General features: G+C 40.6%; 1 protein-coding gene across 3 annotated transcripts; it reads left to right on the forward strand.

Annotated features, from left to right (window-relative positions):
- Positions 1-1172: 1172 nt before the first annotated feature.
- Positions 1173-23101, forward strand: LOC133777783 (uncharacterized protein At1g32220, chloroplastic). Of its 3 annotated transcripts, XM_062217519.1 has the most exons (7): positions 1173-1499; positions 2002-2095; positions 2219-2307; positions 2497-2552; positions 21147-21293; positions 22005-22130; positions 22550-23101. In XM_062217519.1, exons 1-7 carry the CDS (start codon positions 1372-1374, stop codon positions 22828-22830), a joined length of 921 nt encoding a protein of 306 aa, XP_062073503.1. In that variant the 5' UTR covers positions 1173-1371; the 3' UTR covers positions 22831-23101. The 3 variants fall into 3 exon arrangements, with proteins under 3 accessions (XP_062073503.1, XP_062073501.1, XP_062073502.1); XM_062217517.1 differs by lacking the exons at positions 1173-1499; positions 2002-2095; positions 21147-21293; positions 22005-22130; positions 22550-23101 and adding an exon at positions 3392-12501 and having other exon boundaries at positions 2225-2307; XM_062217518.1 differs by lacking the exons at positions 1173-1499; positions 2002-2095; positions 2219-2307; ... (2 more) ...; positions 22005-22130; positions 22550-23101 and adding exons at positions 2559-2858; positions 3040-3221; positions 3392-12501.
- The last annotated feature ends 1850 nt before the right edge of the window (positions 23102-24951 follow it).

The following is a 24951-nucleotide window of genomic DNA, read 5'->3' on the forward strand; positions in this document are numbered from 1 at the left end:
TATAAATTAACTCAATTGTAAAAAAAAAAAAAAGAGTTAATAGTCTAATTTTGCAATGAAAAAAAAAATAAAAATAAGTAAAGTCTTGGGCCCACTCGAACCCTACCCTACCCGAGTCTATTTCGGTTGGGTTCGGTTACACTTCTTCCCCACCCGAATCAGACACCACCTGAGCCCAAGGTTCCCCCATCCGACCTGATTCGAACCCAATCTAACCCCGACTGCATTTCGGGCGGGTTCGGTATTACCTTCTCTCACCCGAAACTCAACAAACTTGACCCGACTAACGCGAATCCGACCAACCCACTCGATGTGCAGCCCTAATTTCTTGGGTCGTGTTTGTTTTCCATTATACTAACTAGGTATTAGATGCTTGTTTCTATAACGTATTAAACCACATTTTAATGGCATCGCAATTTATTTATGCTCATGAATGTGTGATGAATCCTTATTCCATTTTGTTTACTGCTGCCATCATCTGACGCTTAATGCTAATGTTTTCTTAGTTGGACGGAGAATGGAAACGATTAAATGTTTTTCAGGCTTTAAGATTCTGGATTTTTTTTTATTGTTTATTTGTGATTTTTAATTCTTTAAATTGATGTTTTTCATTTGGTGACGAGCTAGATCTTCGAAGAATGGTAATTTTAAGCCTCCTGATATGCTATTTCAGCTAAACTAGTCTACAATTGATATTGACAAAGCTTCTTTGTACTGGAAATGGGTAAAATAAAGAGTATCAACCTGGGAAAATCTTGAACTTTTTCGTATTTATGCTTAGGTTGGTTGAGAAAAAGATTGATATGTCACGTTCTCTCTAAAAAAAAATAGAATGTCAAGTTGGTTTATTCATAAAGGGAGGTTGAGTGGACACATGTTTATTTAAATACTTTAATATAAAAATAAAATGTGAGAAAATGGTGTAATTCTATCAGCCGATTTCCAAAAGCTAATTTATTAGAAAATGGGATCTACATCAAAAACAATAAAAATGGTAGTTGGTGCTGGCGTTTTCGTCGCCAGCACATATGAATCCCCTAACACATAATATGTTTGTTAACACTAATTATATAACTTGAATAAAAAAAAGTACTTTTGTTAAATTATATGAAATTGTGTGGATATATTGTTTTTTATTTTTATTTTTGTGTAAGAATTGTGAAATTATAACGGTCATTTTTCTTTTTCCCAATATTGACCCGAAACTAGCATTATCAGCCACGTTATTAACAACATCCTCCTGTAAAAGAAGCATTTGGGTCACCGGAAAGTCCCTAAACTCAACTTCAACCTCAACCTCAACCTCACCCACCGGACCCCATTGCTTTCCAATCCTGTATCTGAGATTCTGGGTTGTCGCTTGATTCAAATATGGCGTCGTTTTTGGCCTTCCCCGCCATTTCCACACCTCCTTCCTCTCTCCCAAGACCTTCCTTTCCCATTCGCCTCAACTCACTTTTCCACAACCGCTCTGCTATCTCTCTCCCCCACTCTCCCAGGTCACAATTCAAACTCTCTGTCACTTACTCCACATACACTTTTCCTCATAACTTACTTTTTTTCTTTTTCTTTCTTCTTTCTTATTATTTACCAGATAATTGCATGGTCTAGTTTTGAAAATTATCACTAAAGATAGCAAGCAACCCAGAAAAGTGTTGATTTTATTTTGTTCCGTCTTTGTTTCTTTTGTGGGTTTTAGTTCCAAAATTTCTAGTGGGTTTTTCAATGGAGAAAATAATGGTAAAATTTGAAGCTCCTATTGTGGGTTTTCTGCAAGTTCTCTAATGGGAGTTGTCGTTTTTCTTGAACTGTAGTGGAGTGTGTATTCTGTTATCACCCCATGAGGAATTATGCGAAATAATCATAAGACCTACCATAGTCTTCCCTTTAAGAAGAAAGCAGCTTCTTTTCTACTATGTAGCCTCTTTTGTTGATGTTAGTACTTCTATTATGATTTTGGAGTGAAGATTTTCACATTGTTTTGATTGCTAGCTTATGCAGGTTTAGAGTTGGATGTAGTTATGCGGAATCAAGTATAAACGCAGACTCCAATTCTGCCACGATAGATGTTGTGGCTGATATTAGGAGTGAACGGGTAGGTCACAACTTATTCCACCTTTTCATTGTTAGACATCATGATGATATATGCAATTTCAGGCCATTTTGGCTACATTTTACATTTATATGCATAAGCAACTGACCAAGATGCTCTTAGTAGATTGTGGTCTTGGGAGGCAGTGGTTTTGTTGGTTCGGCTATATGCAAGGCTGCAGTTTCCAAGGGCATAGAGGTCGTTAGTGTAAGCAGGTGCTACAAATTTTGATTTTTTTTGTTTTTTTAACAGTAATGTGTGTTTTGTGTTCTTTATGTTTCTGACTGCTTATATTTTGGTGATCTTTGATGAAGAACTGTAATGAACTGATTAATCAATGTATTGCCGTTTTACCATTTTATTGTATTCTTTGTCTGAAATATGAAACTTTGCTCTATTCACAGGTCAGGCCGTCCTACTTATCCTGGTTCATGGATTGATCAAGTTTCTTGGGTACCGGGTATTATAAATTCATCATGTTCCCATGAATTATTTTGCAAAATATATTCTCATGGTGATCCAGTAAATTACTTATTTAGAGAGTTTATTTGAATGAATTTGTGTTTGTGGATGTAAATTAAAAGAAAGAATAACAAGCATACTTGAAAGAAACAAATTGCATTTCAAGTATCAGTTCTTTGGTTGTATTTTTGGTATCTGCCACTAGAAATAAATTGCTTACCTTAAATCAAGTGTTGATGGTGGTTAGTTAGGGCAACGTGCATAAACCAGACAATATTTGGAAGAGGCAAGTGCAACGAATGAGGTAATAGAACCGATGACACAGTTTCATTTTAGTGAAACAGATCCTCCATGATAAAGATATTTGGATCATTCAAAAAGCTCTTTGCTTATTCAGATGGTCTTCATTCTTTTACTATATAATATGGAATTGGGAGTAGTGTCTATGTGACTATACCTTTAACATATTAAAGTTGTTTCTAAAGGATATGGAGGTGGAGAATACGTGCATGGCTAGATAGTGCATTAGGTGCTGCTAAGTTGTTAAGTAGGAGACCGAGTAGCTGGGCAAGGGATGGCCATATGGATCACTTCTCCGACTGATAGTTTTACTCGTTTTGCTAAAACTATATGTCAACGAGTGATGTCAGTATTAAAATAGCTGATGGTACTCTCTCTTCAGTAGCTAGTAAAGGGTCTATCTATTTATCTCCTTCAATTACCCTTACAAATGTTCTCCTTGTTCCAAAACTCTCTTGCAATCTACTCTTTGTTAGTAAACTCACAAAAGATCAGAATTGTATTGCATCTTTCTCCCCTAATTGTTGTACATTTCAGGACATGTCCTCTAGGAAGACGATTGGAAGTGCGAAGGCATGTAGTGGGCTGTATTACATCGATCCGTTTCCTATCTATTCTGCTCAAGTGAATAACACTCTTGTTGCTAGTTATCTTGCTTCTAGTGATAATGATATTATGCGGTGGCATTATCGGCTAGGCCACCCTAGTTTTCCCTATTTGAAATATTTGTTTCCTATGTTATTTAAAAATAAACACTTGAGCTTATTTAAATGTGAAATTTGTCAGTTTGCTAAACATACTCGGGCTGTTTTTCGTTCTATTCCATACAAAGCATCTCACCCTTTTTCTAGTATTCATAGTGATTTATGGGGACGATCTAAGATAACAAATACTACCAATACCAGCTGGTTTATCACATTTATTGATGATCACACACGAACTAGTTGGGTATATCTTCTCAAAAATAAATCTAATGCTGCCATGACATTTAAAAAATTTCATTCTATGATTAAAAATCAATTCAATGCAAATCTGAAAGTCTTTCATACAGATAATGGAACTAAATACTTCAACTCTATCTTAAATGATTATTTTTTATCTCATGGTATTCTTCATACAAGTTCTTGTCCCGACACACCCCAACAAAATGGGATTGCCGAACGAAAAAATAAATATCTATTAGAAATTGCTAGAGCACTCATGTTTACTGCGTCTATGCCAAAAATCTTTTGGGGAGAAGCCATACTCACCGCTGTTTACCTCATAAATGTATGCCTTCTCGAGTGTTAAAATATAATACTCCTTTCTCTATCCTTCTTAAAAATCATCCTCATGCACATCTTATTTCTAATCTCCCCGTGAAGACATTTGGATGTGTCTCTTATGTGCATGTTTTGGGTCCAAATCGCTCAAAATTTGACCCACGTGCTCTTTAAGTGTGTTTTTTTGGGCTACTCTTCTACCAGAAAAGGGTATAAATGTTATCACCCCTCTACTCGTCGTATGTATACGATGTCACCTTCAATGAAGAGCAATTTTTTTTATTACACCACTTCACTTCAGGGAGGGACAGTGAGTGAAGTTTCTGGTTGGGATACTTGTCTACCTAAGGCTATTCTTGATTTTGCTATTCATCCCTCGTTTGATCAATCGTCTCAGCAGCCACTATCTCAGTCATCTCAGCAGACACTATCTCAGCCTATAACAAAAGAGGTGATAGTATACGATCGAAGAAATAGAAACCATCAAGTAATACAGTCAACTACTGAGCCTCCACCTCATGAGTCTGACTCTCGGACTACTCCTAATGTAAGTAACCCTTCTCTTAATTCTATACTACCTAATGAAATTCCTAACAGTACGGAGGAACATGAAGCTGAGTTACCTATTGCCAAAAGAAAAGGAGTTCGTAGTTGCACTGTACATCCTATATCCAAATATGTATGTTATAGTAAGCTCACTCCTCAATACAAAGCCTTTCTTACAAAAGTTGAGCAAGAGGTGGTTCCAAGAGATATAACCGAAGCTTTATCGAGAGAAGAGTGGAAGAAAGCAGTTTATGAGGAGATTGGGGCACTTGAGAACAACACTACATGGACAATAGTTACAAAGCTTGAGGATAAACATGTGGTAGGATGCAAATGGGTGTTTATTATTAAGCATAGAGCTTATGGAACCATAGATCGGTATAAAGCGAGACTAGTTGCGAAAGGGTTCACACAAACATATGGAGTGGACTACAAAGAGACCTTTGCACCTGTTGCTAAGCTAAATACTGTGAGGGTTCTGCTATCATTTGCTGCAAATCTCAATTGGCCACTTCAACAACTGGACATAAAGAACGCCTTCCTTAATGGACACGGGGAAAAAGAAGTCTACATGAAGATTCCTCTAGGGTTCGAAGAGAGATATGGAAAAGGGAGGGTGTGTCACTTGAAAAAATCCTTGTATGGCTTGAAACAATCCCCACGGACATGATTTGATAGATTTAATTAGGTGGTAAAGAAGTATGGGTACAAACAGGCGCAGTCCGATCATACCTTGTTCTTTAAGCATTCACAAGAGGGTAAGATAGCTATTCTTTTTGTCTATGTCAATGTATTTTAGAGAACAAATGGAACTCAAAAGACTGCTAGCCCAAGGGTTTGACGTAAAGGACCTTGGATCAATGAAGTATTTTTTGGGTATGGGGGTTGCAAGAACAAAGAAAGGAATTGCTGTACCTCAGAGGAAATATGTGTTTGATCTACTCAAAGAAACTGGAATGAGTGGCTGCAAACCTGTAGCAACACCAGTCGAACCAAAGAGCAAATACAAGGATTTAATTAAAGAAGATACAGTTGACAAAGGAATGTATCAACGATTAGTGGGAAAACTGATCTACTTCTCCCACACAAGGCCTGATATTGTATTTGCCGTGAGCCTAGTTAGTCAATACATGCATAATCCATTAGAGGAACACATGAAGGCAGTATATAGGATACTACGGTACCTAAAAGGAACACCAAGAAATGGATTACTGTTCCAAAAGAATGAAGAAAGGGGGTTGAGGCTTTACAAATGCAGATTGGGCAGGTTCAGTTGAAGATAGAAGATCAACAACTGGATATTGTACTAAAGTATGGGGGAATTTAGTCACATGGAGGAGTTAAAAACAACCAGTGGTAGCTCGCAGTAGTGCAGAGGCAGAATTGAGGGCCCTTGCTCAGGGAGTTTGCGAGCTGTTATGGATCAAATGAATATTCGAAGAATTAGAGCTGCAACAAACTGAGCCTTTAAAGCTGTACTGTGACAGTAAGTCAGCAATCAGCATAGCACACAATCCAGTTCATCACAACAGGACCAAACACGTTGAAGTGGATAGACACTGTATCAAAGAAAGGATCGATGGAAAAGAGCTATGCGTTGTGTACATTCCTAGCAAACTGCAGCAAGCTGATATGTTAACCAAAGGCTTGTCAAAAGAAGTTTTTAACGAGTTAGTTTACAAGCTGGGCATGTGGAATCTTTATGCACCAACTTGAGGGAGGATGTAGAAAACATTCTATTTTTAGCATTTATTTAGTATAGCTGTATAATTGTAGTAGATACTATAATTAGATTATTCTGATTAGGCTAATTAATTTACTCTAGAATATTTGTAATTATTTTTTGTATATTTGGTATTAACTACCAGATTTGTTAGAGCTGTACAGTGCCTAGTGCCTATTTAAAGGCCTTATTCCTCATGAATAAAACATAAGAAAAAGTCTCTTTTTCCACCGTACTTATTGACAGTGGAGCGACACATAATTTCATCTCATCAACATTTGTCTCGGCCATAGGACTTCCAATTACAGCCACCACATGCTATGGAGTTCTCTTGGGAACAGGGGGAGAAAGTCTGAACAGAGGGAATTTGTGCTCAAGTTGAGTTGAATTTGGGTGCAATAAGAGTGGTAGCTGACTTCTTACCCTTGGAATTAGGTGGAGCAGATGTAATTTTGGGTATCAAATGGCTGGAAACACTGAGAAATATGCAAGTGAACTGGAGGACTATGGTGATGAAGTTTGAGCAAGGTGTTTGGGTGACTTTGCAAGGAGACCCAAGCTTGTGCAAATCACCAATTTCTTTAAAGATTATGCTACTCACAGTAGAGAAGGAAGGGCACGGTTTTTGGGTACAATTCGGATCCATGGCAGCAGCTCCAGAGGAGGCTCTCCCTCTCGTTCCACTGCCGGTATCGTCCTTGCTTTAGTGTTTTGAGTCGGTATTTGCCATGCCCGCCGGCCTACCACCAGGAATAGGGAGCATTCGATCACCTTGAAGGAAGGAGTAGGACCTATCTCAGTGAGACCCTACCGATATGCCCAGGCTCAAAAGGATGAAATCGAGAGGCTAGTGAAGGAAATGATGCAAGCTGGACTCATATAGCCGAGTACGGGCCCTTTTTCCAGCTCAGTTTTGCTTGTTAAAAAAAAAGACGGGAGTTGGAGGTTTTGTGTGGACTATAGAGCTCTAAATCGGGAGATGGTGGCTGACAAATTCCCAATACCAGTGATTGATGAGCTGTTGGATGAACTACATACATGGAGCTAAATTTTTTTCAAAACTTGATTTGAAGTCGGGATATCACCAAATAAGAGTGGCGACCAAGGATCTGGAGAAGATGACTTTCCGCACACATGAATGACATTATGAGTGGCTGGTCATGCTGTTTGGGCTTACTAAGGCGCCCGCAACTTTCCAAGGTGAAATGAATGAGATCTTCCGAGATCTTTTGCCCAAGTATGTGTTAGTTTTCTTTGATGATATTTTGGTCTACAGCCCATCAATGGAGGAGGACGTAAAACACTTGGAAGTGGTACTCGACAGACTTCAACAAGCCAACTTCTATGGTAATCAGAAGAAGTGTTTATTTGCTCAAGAGAAGATAGAGTACCTTGGTCACATAATTTCAACTTTTGGAGTTTCTGCTGATCCAAGTAAAATTGACGCTATGAGCAAGTGGCCGGTACCCAAGAGCATTAAAGAACTCAGAGGTTTTTTGGGACTCACGGGCTATTATCACAAATTTGTTCAAGGCTATGGACAACTAGCTCGACCATTGACTGATCAGCTGAGAAAGGATGCATTTGGATGGAATCAAGAAGCCCAAGAAGCTTTCGACTGACTCAAGGGAGCGATGTGCACGGTTCCGGTTTTGGCATTGCCTGATTTTTCGATGCCTTTTGTGGTGGAGGTTGACGCTTCAGGATCAAGGTTGGGGGCTATGTTGATGCAAAACCAGCGCCCCATCGCATATTTTAGCCAAGTTTTGTCAGCCCGAGTTCGTGCGAAGTAAGTGTATGAAAGGGAATTGATGGTGATTGTGTTAGCCATTCAAAAATGGCGTCCATATCTCTTAGGGCACAAGTTCATTGTCTGCACGGACCAACGCAGCTTTAGGTACTTATTAGAGCAGCGGTTAGTAGCAACGGAGCACCAGAAATGGCTCTAAAAAATTCTAGGGTATGATTTCGATATTCAGTACAAACGCGGACTTGAAAACAAGGCTGCTGATGCATTATCTAGAATTTATCAAGAAGTTTCATTGGCTGCCATTTCTGTTCCAAATGTGTTATCCATACCAGACCTTCAAGCACATATTGCGTCAGATCCTACCCTCTCTAAAGTGGTTCATGAGCTGAGTTTGGGGAAGGAATGTGAGGGATATTCGCTGGTGCAAGGCTGCCTCGAGTTCAAAGGACGGTTAGTACTGCCTTCGACCTCTCCCTTCATCCCATTACTGTTACAAGAATATCACAGCAGTAAAGTGGGGGGACATTCAGGGGTGTTTAAGACATTTCAAAGGCTGACAACGGACTTGTATTGGTCCGGGATGAGGAGGACGTTCAGAAATTCGTGGCGGATTGTGCAATATGTCAACAAAACAAATACTTGGCTCAATCTCCAGCTGGGTTATTACTGCCCCTACCTATACTGGAGCAAGTGTGGGAGGACATCTCAATAGATTTCATCGAGGAGCTGCCAATGTTGAATGGGTTCGATTCCATTTTCGTGGTGGTGGACCGTTTGAGTAAGTATGGGCATTTTATCCCTCTCCGCCATCCTTTTTCAGCCCTCACAGTAGCAACGGTTTTTGCTCGCAAAGTTGTTAAGCTCCATGGACTGCCACGTTCAATCGTTTTTGACCGGGATAAAATATTCCTTAGTAATTTTTGGAAGGAATTATTTCGTTTGCAAGGCACTACACTGAAACAGAGCACTGCTTATCATCCACAATCGCATCCACAATCCGATGGGCAAACGGAGGTGGTGAAATGTTCCTTACCTCAGGTGTTTTGTTAGCCACAAACCCAAACAGTGGGTGAAATGAGTGTCGTGGGCTTAATATTGGTATAACACTTGCTACCATTCAGCAACAGGGATGGCGCCATTTCGGGCAGTGTATCATCGGGACCCCCTTCCATTACTTCGCTTTGAACCAGCTCGCACCAAGATTTCATCGGTTGAGGAGCACCTTCAAGAAAGGGATGATATTCTGACCTTGCTGAAACAAAATCTGCTCCGAGCTTAGCAAAAAATGAAGGCCCAAGCAGATCGTAAGTACCGGGATGTGAACTATGAGGTGGGTGATTTGGTCTATGTCAAGTTGCGCCCGTACCGTCAACAATCGGTGGCCAAACGTCACAACGAGAACAACGAAAAGCTATCTCCTTGATATTTTGGTCCATTTCTAGTGCTGGCTAGGGTTGGAGCAGCGGCATATCGCTTACAACTTCCGCCAGATGCTACCATTCATTCGGTGTTCCATGTTTTGCTCTTGACAGCTGCTCGTGGCCACCATCAGCAGGCATCTGCTCTTCCTCCCGGTTTGACAGCCGAATTGGAATGGATTTTGGAACCTGAGAGTGTTCACGGTGCGACCATGTACTCACAAGGTGGCTCCACAAGCTCTGATCAAGTGGATTAATATACCGGAATTTGAAGCTACTTGGGAAGACTTCGCCTTTATTCAAGAGCAATTTCCTCACATCCACCTTGTCCAACCTTGAGGACAAGGTGAGACTTTTGGCCGGCGGTATTGATAGGCCTCCACTGACCTAGGCAGCAGTAGGGGAATAAAACTGATTATGATGTAAGTTGTTATTTGGGTTGCGTTTGTATGTGGCTGTGGTCCACAATAGTCTAGTGAGTACTAGTATAAAGTTTGTATGGTGGGTCTCTAGTGGTGTAAGGTTGTAACCTTTTTGTGGGAGAGAACAGGGCTCTCGAACTCCCTGGATATTCAATACCAGCTCAATTTCCTCATTTCTATTTCCTTACTGTTACTATACTTGCTGTTTATACTTTCTTAACCAGGCAAATTCCTATCAGTAGCTTGTTAATATGGTTGCAAAAAAATTCAGCATGCCAAATTTGTAGTGTTCACATAGATGCCTATTAAGCATATTGGCCAGCTAACATTTGTTAATACTAAATATGATATGGTGTTAACTTGATCATGACTTTATTCAGCAGGACATGGTGCCTGCTCACTCTATAATTTTTCGATCTCTTTCAAGAAAGTTCCAAAAAATATGTGTTTTTTTGCCTAGAATGCTAATTTGGAAAATGTTTTTGAAACAAGAGGTATTCTCTTATATTTCAATGAGAAATAAACATATATTTATATACAACCTAGGGAAGCTATTCTAGGAAACTATAAATTCTCAGCTCAATATTCTTATGAGCCAGAGTAATTCTATTTATATATGAATGCTTTGTACAATAGTGTGAATATGAAAAGGCTCAATACAGCTATTACAAATCAGAATATTCTGAGAATGATTACAACATAAAGATATTTTTGGGACCACATAATCATTGGGTGAGCACACCCACATACTTCGTACAAGCCGTTAGCAATCCTGGGATATTCTAGCTGCTATATTCCTCTGTGTGTAGCCTCATGAATTCTCTGCTGCACTGTGTTTCTCAACATCCCCTCTCAAACGAAAGGGTGATGTTCTCACACCGAGTTTGTTGACGAGAAAATGGAATCGCTCATAAGTGAGCCCTTTGGTAAGGCAGTCGGCGATTTGATCGTGTGACGGAATGTACCTGACTTCAAGCTTTCGTTGCAGTACTTTGTCTCTCACATAATGCACGTCTATTTCTATATGCTTGGTTCTAGCATGAAACACAGGATTGGATGCTAAGGCACTAGCACCAATATTGTCACACCATGCGACTGAGGGTGTGATTACAGGAGCACTAATTTCATTCAGCAAGGATTCAATCTATGAAATTTCCGCAGCCACATGTGCTAAAGCTCGATACTCCGATTCTGTGCTAGACCTTGAGACTACTGGCTGCTTTTTCGAAGACCATGACACAAGCGAATCACCAAGGTAAACACAGTAGCCTGCTACTGATCTCCTATCATCGGGGCAGCATGCCCAATCGGCATCCGAGAATCCTGTGATGTTCAGTTTGTTATTGCAGCTGATGTGTAGGCCGAGTTTAGTGGTTCCTTTCAAATATCGCAGGACCCGTTTTGCTCCACTCCAATGCACAGATGTAGGTGATTGCAGAAATTGACTTAGTTTATTTACTGCATAAGTTATATCTGGACGTGTGTGACACAAGTATTGAAGGGCACCGATTATACTTCTATAGACAGTCGGATTGTGCATAAGTTCACCATCATTAATAGACATAGGTCTCCCAGCAGTCATAGGGGTAGGACATGGCTTCAAATTTACCATGTTCATTCTTCGTAGTAGATCTTCTATGTACTTCGTCTGTGTTAGATATAGGCCCGAATCATCTCGGCTCACCTCTATACCGAGAAAGTAATGCAAGGGCCCCAAATCTTTGAGTGTAAACCGCTTGTTTAGCTCAGCAATAAAGTCCCTGATTTTGTTGTTATCATTCCCAGTAACAATGATATCATCTACATAGATTAGTACCATGATGATTGTTTTTCCTGACTTGTAGAAAAATAATGATGTATCAGCCTTGGAGTTCTTGAAATTCCACTGTATGAAGGTGTTCTTGAGTCTTTCAAACCAAGCCTTTGGTGCTTGCTTCAATCCATAGAGAGACTTATTTAATTTGCACACAAAATTCTCCTTGGATTTTTCTTCAAAACCTTGCGGTTGTGCCATATAAATATCCTCTTCCAAAACTCCATTTAAGAACGCATTATTTATGTCTAGCTGCCTTATATCCCATCCTTTTGATACAACTATGGTAAGAATTATCCTCACTGTTGAAGCTTTAACAACCGGGCTGAAAGTTTCTCCGAAATCAATGCCGGGCCTTTGGTGGAAGCCCTTGGCAACAAGCCTAGTGATAGGAACCAACCTGTAAATTCAGCAAACAAACTAACACAGACAACAGAATGAATAAACTCAGCTTTGCATTAATGGAATTTCCTAGAGTTCGAGAGCCAAGGTCTCTCCTCAGTCCAAACAGACTACAATATCAGCATAAGAAAATACATTTAGTTACTACCCCTTTATTTACTACTCAAGCTTACCCCAAACCCGTGCACCCTCACACAGAGGAAAAACACTCCTCTAACTAACATTCTAGCCACTTACTGAGCTGGCAGCCCCTTTTCCCTTCCTTGTATACACGTATGTGATTGGAGGCCTATCAATACCCCCTGCCCAAAGTCTCACCTTGTCCTCAAGGTGGAATGCAGGATAGTTCTGTTGAAGCACATTAAAATCTTCCCAAGTGGCATCAAACTCAGGTAGACCGACCCATTGAATCAAGGCTTGTGGTTGCTGTTTTTGTGTACCTGGCCGCACGTCCAGGACCTTGGCTGGTTCAAGTGTCCATTCCAGATCTGGCGAGAGGTCTTTGGGAAGAGTGGTGGCTGTTTGTTGGGGTCCCAAGGCAGCACGAAGCATGGACACATGAAAGACGGAGTGAATGCGAGACCCCGGAGGCAATTGGAGCTTGTAAGCCGCTGCACCAACCCGAGCTATTACAGGAAACGGCCCGAAGAAGCGAGGACTGAGTTTCTCATTCTTTCTCTTGGCGATGGAACGCTGTCTATACGGGCGAAGTTTAATATAAACCAAATCACCTACCGCGAACTGAACATCCCTTCGTTTCTTATCAGCCTGAGCTTTCATTTTTTGTTGGGCACGGTGTAAGTTAGCTTTCAGGAGTGCTAAAATCTCATCACGCGACTGTAAAAACTGGTCTACCGCCGAGACCTTTGTGCTGGCTGGTTCAAAGCGCAAGAGCGGAGGGGGATCACGGCCATAAACAGCTTTGAAGGGAGTCATTCCAGCTGCTGAATGGAAGGCAGAATTGTACCAGTATTCGGCCCAAGACAGCCATTTCGCCCACTGTGATGGTTTCTCACTAACAAAGCACTTCAAATAAGTCTCAAGGCAGCGATTAACAACTTCCGTCTGGCCATCCGACTGTGGGTGATATGCCGAACTTTGCTGTAAACTGGTGCCTTGTAAACGAAATAACTCCTTCCAAAAAATGCTCAAGAAAACTTTATCTCTGTCAGAGACGATGGATCGTGAGATTCCATGGAGGCGCACTACTTCTCGCACAAAAACAGCGGCTACCGTGGTTGTGGAAAAAGGATGACGTAAAGCAATGAAATGCCCATATTTAGTGAGCCTATCCACCACAACAAAAATTGAATCGAACCCATTCGAATGCGGCAGCCCCTCAATGAAGTCCATTGAAATATCCTCCCAAACTCTATCCGGAATCGGTAAAGGTTGCAGAAGTCCCGCTGGCGACTGTGCTAAGTATTTGTGCTGCTGGCAAACTGTGCATTTTGCCACAAACTCCTGAACAGATTTCCGCATCCCCAGCCAATGAAAGTCAGCCGCTGTAAAGTCTTGAACGCCCCAGAATGGCCCCCAACTTTGCTGTTGTGATACTCTTGTAAAATCAGCGGAATGAACGGTGATGACGAAGGCAGCACCAATTTCCCTTTAAATTTCAGGCAGCCATGATTATAAGTGTATCCAGAATTTGCGAGGCCCATCTGCACTTCCTGAATAATTTTTGACAGCAAGGGGTCGGCTGAAACATGGGCTTGCAAATCAGGAATGGAGAGGACTGAAGGTACCAAAATGGCCACTAACTCAGCTGAGTGATCTACCCTTGATAGTGCATCCGCCGCTTTGTTTTCGAGCCCGGGACGATATTGAATCTCAAAGTCATAACCCAGTAGCTTTGTCAACCATTTTTGATGTTCCGAAGCTACCAATTGCTGCTCCAACAAATACTTAAGACTGCGTTGATCTGTGCGAACTATAAACTTCCTGCCCAACAAATAAGGTCGCCATTTCTGAATGGCCAGCACTATCGCCATGAGCTCACGTTCGTACACTGATTTGGTCTTCGCTGTGGGGGTCAAAACCTGACTGAAATATGCTATGGGGCGCTGATTTTGCGATAAAACAACCCTTAATCCTTCACCTGGAGCGTCAGTTTCAACAATAAAAGGGGCAAGGAAATTCGGCAAAGCAAGAACAGGTACCGAACACATGGCTGTCTTGAGATGTTCAAATGCTTCCTGTGCTTCAATGTTCCAGCCAAAAGACTCCTTACGCAGCTGGTCAGTCAAGGGCTTAGCTATCGAACCGTATCCCTTCACAAATTTACGGTAGTAGCCCGTAAGACCAAGGAAACCCCACAGCTCTTTGAGTGTTTTTGGGACTGGCCAGCTCGTCATAGCCACTATTTTAGCAGGATCTGCCTCCACACCTTCTGCAGTAATCACATGACCCAAGTAATCAATTCTAGCCTTGCCGAAATGACATTTGTTTGCATTGGCGTACAACTGGTGCTGCTGTAGTCGCTGTAAAACCTGCTCCAAATGATCCTTGTGCGCTGCCAAAGATGGGCTATACACCAAAATATCGTCAAAAAATACTAAAACGAACTTGCGTAGAAAGTCGCGGAATACCTCATTCATAAGGGCTTGGAAGGTGGCGGGTGCATTGGTTAGGCCAAAAGGCATCACCAAAAATTCATAATGCCCCTCGTGAGTGCGGAATGCCGTCTTTCAGCAACCCGAATTTGATGGTAACCGGACTTGAGATCTAACTTGGAAAAGATAGCCGCACCATGAAGTTCATCCAATAACTCATCGATTACTGGTATGGGAAATTTATCCGCCACTGTCTCACGATTCAAGGCTCGGTAGTCAACACAAAACCGCCAGCTGCCATCTTTCTTTTTAACGAGCAAGACCGGACTTGAAAATAGACTCATACTTGGGCGCACTATTCCTGACTGCAACATTTCAGCAACCAACCGTTCGATTTCGTCCTTTTGGACCTGGGCGTATCTGTATGGGCGTACCGAAACAGGACCAGCTCCGTCACGCAAAATAATAGAATGCTCCTTAGCTCGCTTTGGCGGCAGTCCCACTGTCATGTCAAAAACCGAAGCAAATCTGGCCAGCAACTGTGAAATAATGGGTGGAACTTGCTGCAATGGTGCCTCCATTTCAGTCGACAAAAGCCCAAAATGTACCCAATACCCATGCCCCTCTTGCTGCACCACCCGAATCATAGTATTGAGTGAAATCTGTGACATACACAGTTGTGGATCTCCTTGTAACGAAACCCGAGTCCCTGCCACCTGAAATCGCATAGTCATTTCCCGCCAATTTACCTCCATGTTGCCAAGGGTTTCTAGCCAATGAATGCCGAGAATCACATCAGCCCCCCCTAAATCCAACGGTAAAAAATCTGTGACTACATGCAGTGTACCCAAATCGAGATTAACTTGAGAACAAATACCCTCCGTTCGTACTTTACTTCCTGTACCCAACAGAACGCCATAACAGTTTGTAGCGGAAATCGGTATCTTCGCCGCCTTCACCACATCCGTGGAGATGAAATTATGTGTAGCACCGCTGTCAATCAACACAGTAACCTGCTGAAGGCCTATCTTGCCGGCTAACTTCATCGTATGGGCCGATGTAATGCCCACTAGCGAGTTCAACGATAAGGTGGCCAAGGTTTCTTCTGGGGTTTCTTCCGACGAGGAGTCCGGTGTGAGAGGTGGTGAGTCGAACCCCAGTGGTCTCTTCATCATCCAAAATTAACATTATTTGCAAGCTTTTCTGTTCACATTCATGCCCCTTGTGGTACTTCTTATCACATTTAAAACAAATTCCGCGAGCCCGCTTGTCCTGATATTCGGCCTCTGTGAGACGCCTGGTGAACGGCGAAGTCGTCGTGGTTATGGGTCTGCTCATAGCTGCGTTCGCCGGAGCCACGCCAGGAGAAGTCGAAGAAGACGGAGCGACAAATCCCTTGGCTGAGAAAGGGGGAAACGGGCGCCTGGGTATGGCCAACGGGCTTGGAGCAACTTTTGGGCCAGGGAATGGAGTAGGGTAGCCCGATTGAAACATGGAATGGGTTTCTTCAACCCGTTGGGCCGTGTCCATGATTTGGGCCAAGCCCACTGGTTGCAAAATATGCAGTGCCCCTTTGATATCTTCTTTCAGGCCCTTCACGAAGCTGCCTTCCAGAATGTGTTCCGGTACACCGGAAACACGGGATGCCAGAGCCTCCCACTTCACACGATATTCTCGAACAGTGGTATCCTGAGTAATGGATAACCACTCTTCGGTCGAGGACCCCACCGGCACCGTTCTGAAACGCAGGAGCAACAACGTCTTCAACCCCATCCAGGAAGTGATGGGTCTCCTCTGATTTTCCCATTGGAACCATGAGAGAGCATCTCCCTCTAGACTGATAATTGCAGCTTCTAGCATGTGTGCCTCTGTCAATCTGTTCAGGAGGAAATACCGTTCAACTCGAAAAATCCATCCCTCCGGATTACTCCCTGAAAACAATGGAAGATCCATTCTAGGGGGGCGATAATCGCGACCTGGGCAATGGTCGGTGGCCGCCCAAGGTTCCTCCGTCCGCGAATGGGGTGGTTGCGACGGCCGCAGCTCAGGCGGAAGCTGACTCGACGAAGACGACCCCTCCGCATCCACCGCTTTCCTCTGGCGATCATTATCGGCGGCTGTTGGTTCAGTGAGGTGGCGGCCCGACGTCGAAAACATCTTGGTCATATGGTCAACTAGGAAGTCGATCTTCTTCTGCATAGTCGACACATTCGACTTCAACGAATCCAATTCCTGAGGCAGATGCTGGAAATCTGATCGCACCCCCATCAACTCTGAACGAAAACCCAGCTGTAAATTCTCCAATTTCTCGTCAATGGCTTCCAACGGAAGGTCTTTCTTAGGCGCCATGGAACGTAGAGTCTCTGATACCACTATGATAGGAACCAACCTATAAATTCAGCAAACAAACTAACACAGACAACAGAATGAATAAACTCAGTTTTGCATTAATGGAATTTCCTGGAGTTCGAGAGCCTAGGTCTCTCCTCAGTCCAAACAGACTACAATATCAGCATAAGAAAATACATTTAGTTACTACCCCTTTATTTACTACTCAAGCTTACCCCAAACCCGTGCACCCTCACACAGAGGAAAAACACTCCTCTAACTAACATTCTAGCCACTTACTGAGCTGGCAGCCCCTTTTCCCTTCCTTGTATACACGTATGTGATTGGAGGCCTATCACCTAGCTTTAAGTCTTTCAACACTGCCATCTGCTTTCTTTTTTATCCTGAAGACCCATTTATTTCCAACTAAGTTGTAGCTGCTTGAGGGAGGTACAAGAGTCCAGGTGTTGTTAGCTTGTAAGGCATCCAACTCAGCCTTCATTGCGGCTTTCCAGCCATCATGTTGCAAGGCATCTTCAACCGTGTGTGGTTCTTCACTTATTGGACACCATTTGGAACTGCCCATGTATACTTTTGGCTTGAATATTCCAGCCTTTGCACGTGTCACCATAGGATGTGTAGGGAGTGGAGCTTTAGATTGTGCAACTGGAATGGAGTGAGTAGGTGTGGTTGAGCTCGAAACAACAACCTGCTGCATATTATCCCCCTCACAACCTGACTGTGCACTAGCTAAAACATCAGAACTTACAAAATCAATAGCAACAAACTCATTGGAATTCACCTGGTGTGTTGCAGAGGAGGTTGAACACACTGGAGAAGGTAATTCAGCAGCGAATACTAAAGATGTATTGGGTCGAGTAGAGCCAGCAGGTTGAGAGGAGATTGAAGTTGATGGTCAGAAAGGAAAAGGAGGCAGCATGGTCGAAGAGGAACTATGAATAATGACTGGTTTTTCAGCTTGATAATTGTTGAGGATACCAAGTTTGAAGGGAAACTCTAGTTCGTTAAACACTACATTTCTAGAGATATATATTCTGCCCGTGGGACTGAGACATTTATAGCCTTTGTGTGACTCACTAAAACCCAAGTTAACACACTTGACTGAGTGAAACTGAAATTTATGAGATTGGTAAGGACGAAGACACGGAGAGCATGCCGAGCCAAAGGTTTTGATTGAAGTGTAATCAGGTTTTTGAAGATACAAAACCTCAAATGGTGACTGGTTATCAAGTGTAGGTGTGGGAAGCCTATTTATTAAATGGACAGCTATTTGAAAAGCATCACACCAATACTTGAGAGGCATGCTAGCTTGAGCTAAGAGTGTGAGGCCCATTTCGACAATATGTCGATGTTTACGTTCAGCTCTACCATTTTGAGCGGAGGTATGAGGGCAAGAGTGTTGAAACTCAATCCCATGAACTTTGACAAGATCAGAAAAGCTTTGATATTCCCTCCCCAATCAGTTCTAAGACATTTTATTTTCCTGTCAAATTTGTTTTCTACAAAGGCTTTGAAATGAATGAATGCATCTAATGCATCTGATTTGTTTTTGAGAGGATATACCCAAGTAAATCTACTAAAGTCGTCAATGAAATGTATGTAGTACCTATGGTTTATGTTAGAGGCAATTGGGGCAGGCCCCCATAAGTCGGTATGAACTAAATCAAGCACAAACTGAGCACGATTTGATGATAGTTTATATGGTAGAGCATGAGATTTTCCATATTGGCAAGCATCACAAAAGCTTTTGATTTCATTTCTGGAAAATTTTACATTATTGGACTCTAGGACTTGACTTAGGACTCTTGAAGATGGGTGACCTAGTCTCCTATGCCACACATCTATTTTGGAAATAAAAGACTCGTCAGCCACAAGCTGATTTACATTGACTCTAGACACTTTGGTTAAACCAGAAAAAGGAAAAGAAACAGTAGTGCTGAACTGAGATGTGGAAGGCAGACTTGGCTTGGGATTTGATGTCTCTAATTGATACAATCCTTCTTTAAGTATCCCCTGAAGAAGTACCTTCCCTGTTGCTTTGTCCTTCACCAAACAACAATTAGAGTGAAATTCAATGAGTATATTATTATCTGATGTAAGTTTAGAAATGCTAAGCAAATTTTTAGCTATATTAGGCACATGCAGTATTTCTTTTAGCAACAAGGTGTGGCCAGATTTAGTAAGTAAACAACCATTTCCAATGTGTGCTATAGAAAGCTTACTTCCATTTCCTACTGTAACAGTTTCCTTACCCCCATATTCTCGTTTCTGGTTCATTGTGGACACATCTGAGGTGATGTGATTACTGGCCCCACTGTCTGCGAACCAGGTGTCGCTGTCCAAGATCTCCGAAGTGGCAACAAGGGCACTATGATTAGAAGGTGTCTTGTTTAGAGATGAGGTTGTATTAGGGTCAGATCCCATATAGTGGTCATCATATCGATTGTAACAAACGGCTGCAGAATGGCCATACTTGCCACAAACTTGACATGTTGGTTTGGAGACAGTGGACCTGCCTCTACCACGAGAGCGCCCCCTGAACCACGACCATTAGGGCCACGACCACCCCCACCATTTGAGTAAGAGCCACGGCCACGATGACTGGAGGAAGGAGGCTTAGCAACCAAGTTGGCTTGAGGACTAGGAAGGGAGCCAAGGAGTTTGCTAGTAGAGGAAATGGTGTGGAGACGCTCAATCTTGCTGTCAAAACTGAGTAACAAGTCTTGAAGTTCCTGCCAGGAGGTGCTAGACCGAGCTTCAATCAGCACAATGATGGAGAGATACTCCGAATCAAGGCCGGAGAGCACATTTGCAACTAAATGAGCTTCAGGATATGGATCCCCAGCAAGAGCAAGGATGTCTGCCCAATGCTTCTTTTGACGAAGATACTCACTCATGGTGGTGGTTCCCTTTCGAGTGGTCTGTATAAGAGTGCGAGTCTCATCCATTTTGGATTTGGAGTAGGCACCATATAAAGCGTCAAGGGCGCGCCATAAACCAGCTGCAGTAGAGGAGCCCATGACCTCGGTTGCAATAGCCTCAGACATGGAGCTATATAGCCAGCCCATGAGCAACTGGTCGTTGACGACCCAATGCTCATATTCGGGGTTCACTTGCCGTTCAAACCCAGAACCGGTATCGCCAGAAGAGCCACCTGCATCAAGAAACTCATTAGGACACGGTTTAGTACCAGTAAGAAAGCCATCTAAACGATGACCCCTAACTATAGTGGAGACCATAGTCTTCCAGAGGGAGAAATTGGTGCGGTCAAGTTTTAGGGAAAAGGGCTGGTTGGGGAAAGGGATTTGGGAGCTGAGATGAGGAGGAGGGAGCAGAGTGTGAGGCACCATGAGGTGCTGCACTGGCAACGATTGACCCAGTGAGAGGAGAGGTGCCAGTTGGCGTGGCAGCCGGGGGAGGAGTTGAGTCGTTCCCAGTCGACATGGCTAGGGCCGAGGAGAAGGCTCTTGATACCAAGATTGAAAATATAAAACAGAGTATTGAATATAAATTCTCAGTTCAATATTCTTATGAGCCAGAGTAATTCTATTTATATATGAATGCTTTGTACAATAGTGTGAATATGAAAAGGCTCAATACAGCTATTACAAATCAGAATATTCTAGAGAATGATTACAACAGAAAGATATTTTTGGGACCACATAATCATTGGGTGAGCACACCCACATACTCCGTACAAGCCGTTAGCAATCCTGGGATATTCTAGCTGCTATATTCCTCTGTGTGTAGCCTCATGAATTCTCTGCTGCACTGTGTTTCTCAACATGCTCACTCTATAATTCTTCGATCTCTTTCAAGAAAGTTCCCAAAAATATGTGTTTTTTTGCCTAGAATGCTAATTTGGAAAATGTTTTTGAAACAAGAGGTATTCTCTTATATTTCAATGAGAAATAAACATATATTTATATACAACCTAGGGAAGCTATTCTAGGAAACTATGAGAGAATAGGAAACTAATTAGTCCTAATATATAGCTAATTTAGAGTTAATATGAACAACTAATATATATAGCCAAGAGTTTTCATAAACAGGAGATGTTTTCTACCTTAACTGGGATGAAGTACTTCCTGGGGCAACTGCAGTTGTTTCCACAATCGGGGGGTTTGGCAGCGAGGAACAGATGCTAAGGATTAATGGTGAAGCAAATGTTGTCGCTGTTAATGCTGCTAAAGATTATGGTAAGCATAACCATCAATTTTAATATTGCAGCAGTTTATAACATTGATGTCAGTATGTTTTTCCTTTGTAATCGCTTTTCCTGGTTATACATTGCATAACAGCTCCCTTCTTTTCAGTGCATAGGGTCCATTGGAAACATCTAAATGTTTGACGTGTATTGGACAACTTGTCATTCCCTTTTTGAAATACTGTCTTATGTGCTTCTAACTTGCATCAGCTCTTTTCTTTCCCCAGTTTTCTTTTATCAAGGAATGCTGTTTAAGCATGGCAGTTACTATTCTTCTCCATTTTTTAAATGTTATGTTAATTTTTGGTCTAATTAGGAAGAAACCCAGTGCTCTTGGTTTCGATTTCCTCCTTTGTATGGATTAATTTGGATATCATATTGTTAAGTTCAACACATAATGGCAAAATAGATGCCATCATGCTAGAACGATTGGTAGAGCTTTGGAAGTAAAGGCCCTTATAGCTTGATCCTTGAAACTTCTTGTTGTATCAATTAAGAAGCGATATTTTATAATTGTCTGGATCAGTTTTTTCTTTTACATCTTACTATCTACAATTGTCTGTATCCTTGAAACTTCTTGTTGTATCAATTAAGATGCATATGTGGTCTCTTATGCATCTTAATTATGGACAAAGCATGCTAGGATGCTAGCCCATGGATAGAGAAATGAGCTCTTACTCTTTTTTTTCTTCTTTTATGGCAGGAATTCCCAAATTTGTCTTGATATCAGTGCATGACTATAATCTTCCATCATTTTTACTTTCATCTGGATACTTCACCGGAAAAAGGAAAGCAGAATCCGAGGTTCTCTCCAAATATCCAAACTCTGGTAACATAAAACATTTCTTCTCCGTTCTTTCTTTTTTCTTTGAAGAATTTAAGAATCCCGGTCTTACTAGAACTTCATAATTCAACTCAGTGAAAAGATGCAAAATTGAAAATGTGGATACTAGTATATCTTTTTTTTTCAAAAAGAAATTATATGTTAAATAATTGTTTGGTAACATTTTAACTGCTGGAACATTACCTTTATAAAGAAATAGGAGCAACAAGCTCAGTGAAACTATTGATAGGTTATATAGTATTGGATTCGTTTAAGTTACTCTTAGCGTCAAGTTTTTCTTGAAGTGCAGACTGTTCAAATTAGATGTTTTTTGCTTCAATTCATAGCCACTGGGTTTTGCATCCTTAGCTGCAACATTTTTTTTTTATAGTTTTTCATTTGCTTATTTATTCAAACCCGCACAGGAGTCGTGCTAAGGCCAGGTTTCATATATGGGAAGAGGCGAGTGGACAGCTACGAGATTCCATTAGATTTGGTAGGAGAACCGCTGGAGAGAATACTATGTTCTGTTGAGAACTTCACAAAACCATTAAACTCTCTTCCAGCATCTGATCTGATATTGGCTCCACCAGTTAGTGTCGATGATGTTGCATCTGCAGCAATCAACTCGATTACAGATGACGATTTCTTTGGCATTTATACCATTGAACAAATCAAGGAAGCTGCAAAAAAGGTGAAGGTGTGAGCATGCATCGCATATTAGAAAAGACATATTAATAAGTACACAAAAGATCTGAGTTTCATATGTTGAGCTGCTATACAAATGACAAACTGCCTTGTGACAATACCTTCTGCATGTTTTTTTTTATTAATCTCTTGCTTATAAAATTGTATATCTTTGTACAATCCTATAATGAAAAGTGACCAGAGTTGGGGTATACATGTCCATAAGAATCTTGTAAGGAAACATATCTGCCAATGTCAAAGTGAATATAGATTTTTTTTCTTTTTCCACAGCCTGGAATGCTCATTATAATTATGTACTAAATTATAATAATATGTATCAAATACCAAAATTTATGTCACCAACTAAAGCATAAAATTAATTGTTTATACGAATTATATATTTTAAAAATATTTATGTACCAAAATTATATTTTTATCTATAAAGAAAAAATGAATTTATACCATTATGTAAAAATATCCCAATTATGATCTTATCATAGACCAAAACTAAGAATTGCATTACTGCAATAAAAAAACTAAGAATTGCATGTACCAATATACCAACTAACTAAAATATTAAAACAAATCAAATAGTTGTACTAATTATATAAAATATATATAGATGAAATTACATATTTACGGTTTATTTATTTAATTTTAATTTTATGATTTTACAAGTTTTTTTTCTTCATATTTACGGTTTCCCCATCACTTTTTTCATGTGCTTGAGTTGCTCCACTGACGGGCAATCGTGTTGTACAAAGGACTGGAGAGAAATCTGAAGAATCAATTCAAAGTCTACAAGTTGTGGGAGGCGTTGACGATTTGTCTGATGACCACGCCGACATCGCCACTTCCCCTGAACCTCCTCTAGTTCATGGACCCTTTCGACCTCAAGACCCAGACCTCCAAAATTCACCTCACTCAATGCCTCGAACCTCTTTGATCAAGCCAAAGAGCATGTAATGTAAATAAGACTTCAAATGAACCTACTAAGTCCGAAAAGGCCGAGCCTAAAGAGAAGAGGGTCATTTCGGCAAAAACTTTGACCAGTTAAGGAAGCCTCCAGTGGGTCACTTCAATCTAGAGAAAAATGATAAAAAAAAAATTATTGATCATCCTCACTTTGAAGAAATTTGGAATGATAACACTTTTTTTTTGAACAAGTGTGAATTGGAGTTTAGAAAAGTGAGGGTTTGGGAGGAAGGATACTCACAATGAAGTGCAATGGAATAAAAAATTAAATATTAGCTTTTTAGTGGTATTTATTAAGTAGATGACGACTACAACGCATCTTTTTTTTTGCAATATTGGTACATCTTTTTTTTATTTTTGGCACCTAAGTTGATATAATCTCATTTTTTTATACGACCGTATACATTGTAAGTATTTAGAATATCCTGCAAATTTTCAAGAAATTCTAAATAGCTTACGAAGCCAAAAACATAGTTCAAACTGTCAAATTTTATACGCGTACACAAAAAAACAGGCACGCGTGCAATAGAGTTTAGACCCGGTATTCGGTACCATAATTTATTTAGAATTTCTTGAAAATTTGCAGGATATTCTAAATACCTACAATGTATTATATCTATCCAAGTGCCGAAAATAGAAAAAGGATGCACCGGTGTTGCAGAAAAAGGAGATGTGTTGTAGTCGCTCCCTTATTAAGTATATTTTTTGGTATATTCGTGTTATTTGGTTGATTTTTGGTATTATGTACTAGTTGCAAGTAATATACAATGTATTTGCTTAGTTTTATTGAGAAAATGGATTAATTTATTTCTATTATATTTTTTAATTATTATTTAAATTTTAAACTAGTAAATAATGTTATATATTATAAAAGGATGATATAAATTATTTGATGTCATTCTTTTATAATATATGACATTATTTACTAGTTTAAAATTTAGTGTTCATAATAATTTAAATTTTGGTATTTTTTATGTTTTATTTTATACATAATATATGGTAATTCTAGTTTTAAAATTATTTTTTTTTTCTAATTTTTTTTTTAAAATATTCAATATAATAAAATATTCAAAAACTCTAGATTAAAAATATGAATAATCTAAAAAGTTTATTTGATAAAATTTTGATTATTTAATTTAAAAATTTTTAAAGCTAACAAAAAGTT

Source organism: Humulus lupulus, chromosome 5 (assembly GCF_963169125.1).
Source record: "Humulus lupulus chromosome 5, drHumLupu1.1, whole genome shotgun sequence".
NCBI classification, from domain to species: Eukaryota; Viridiplantae; Streptophyta; class Magnoliopsida; order Rosales; family Cannabaceae; genus Humulus; species Humulus lupulus.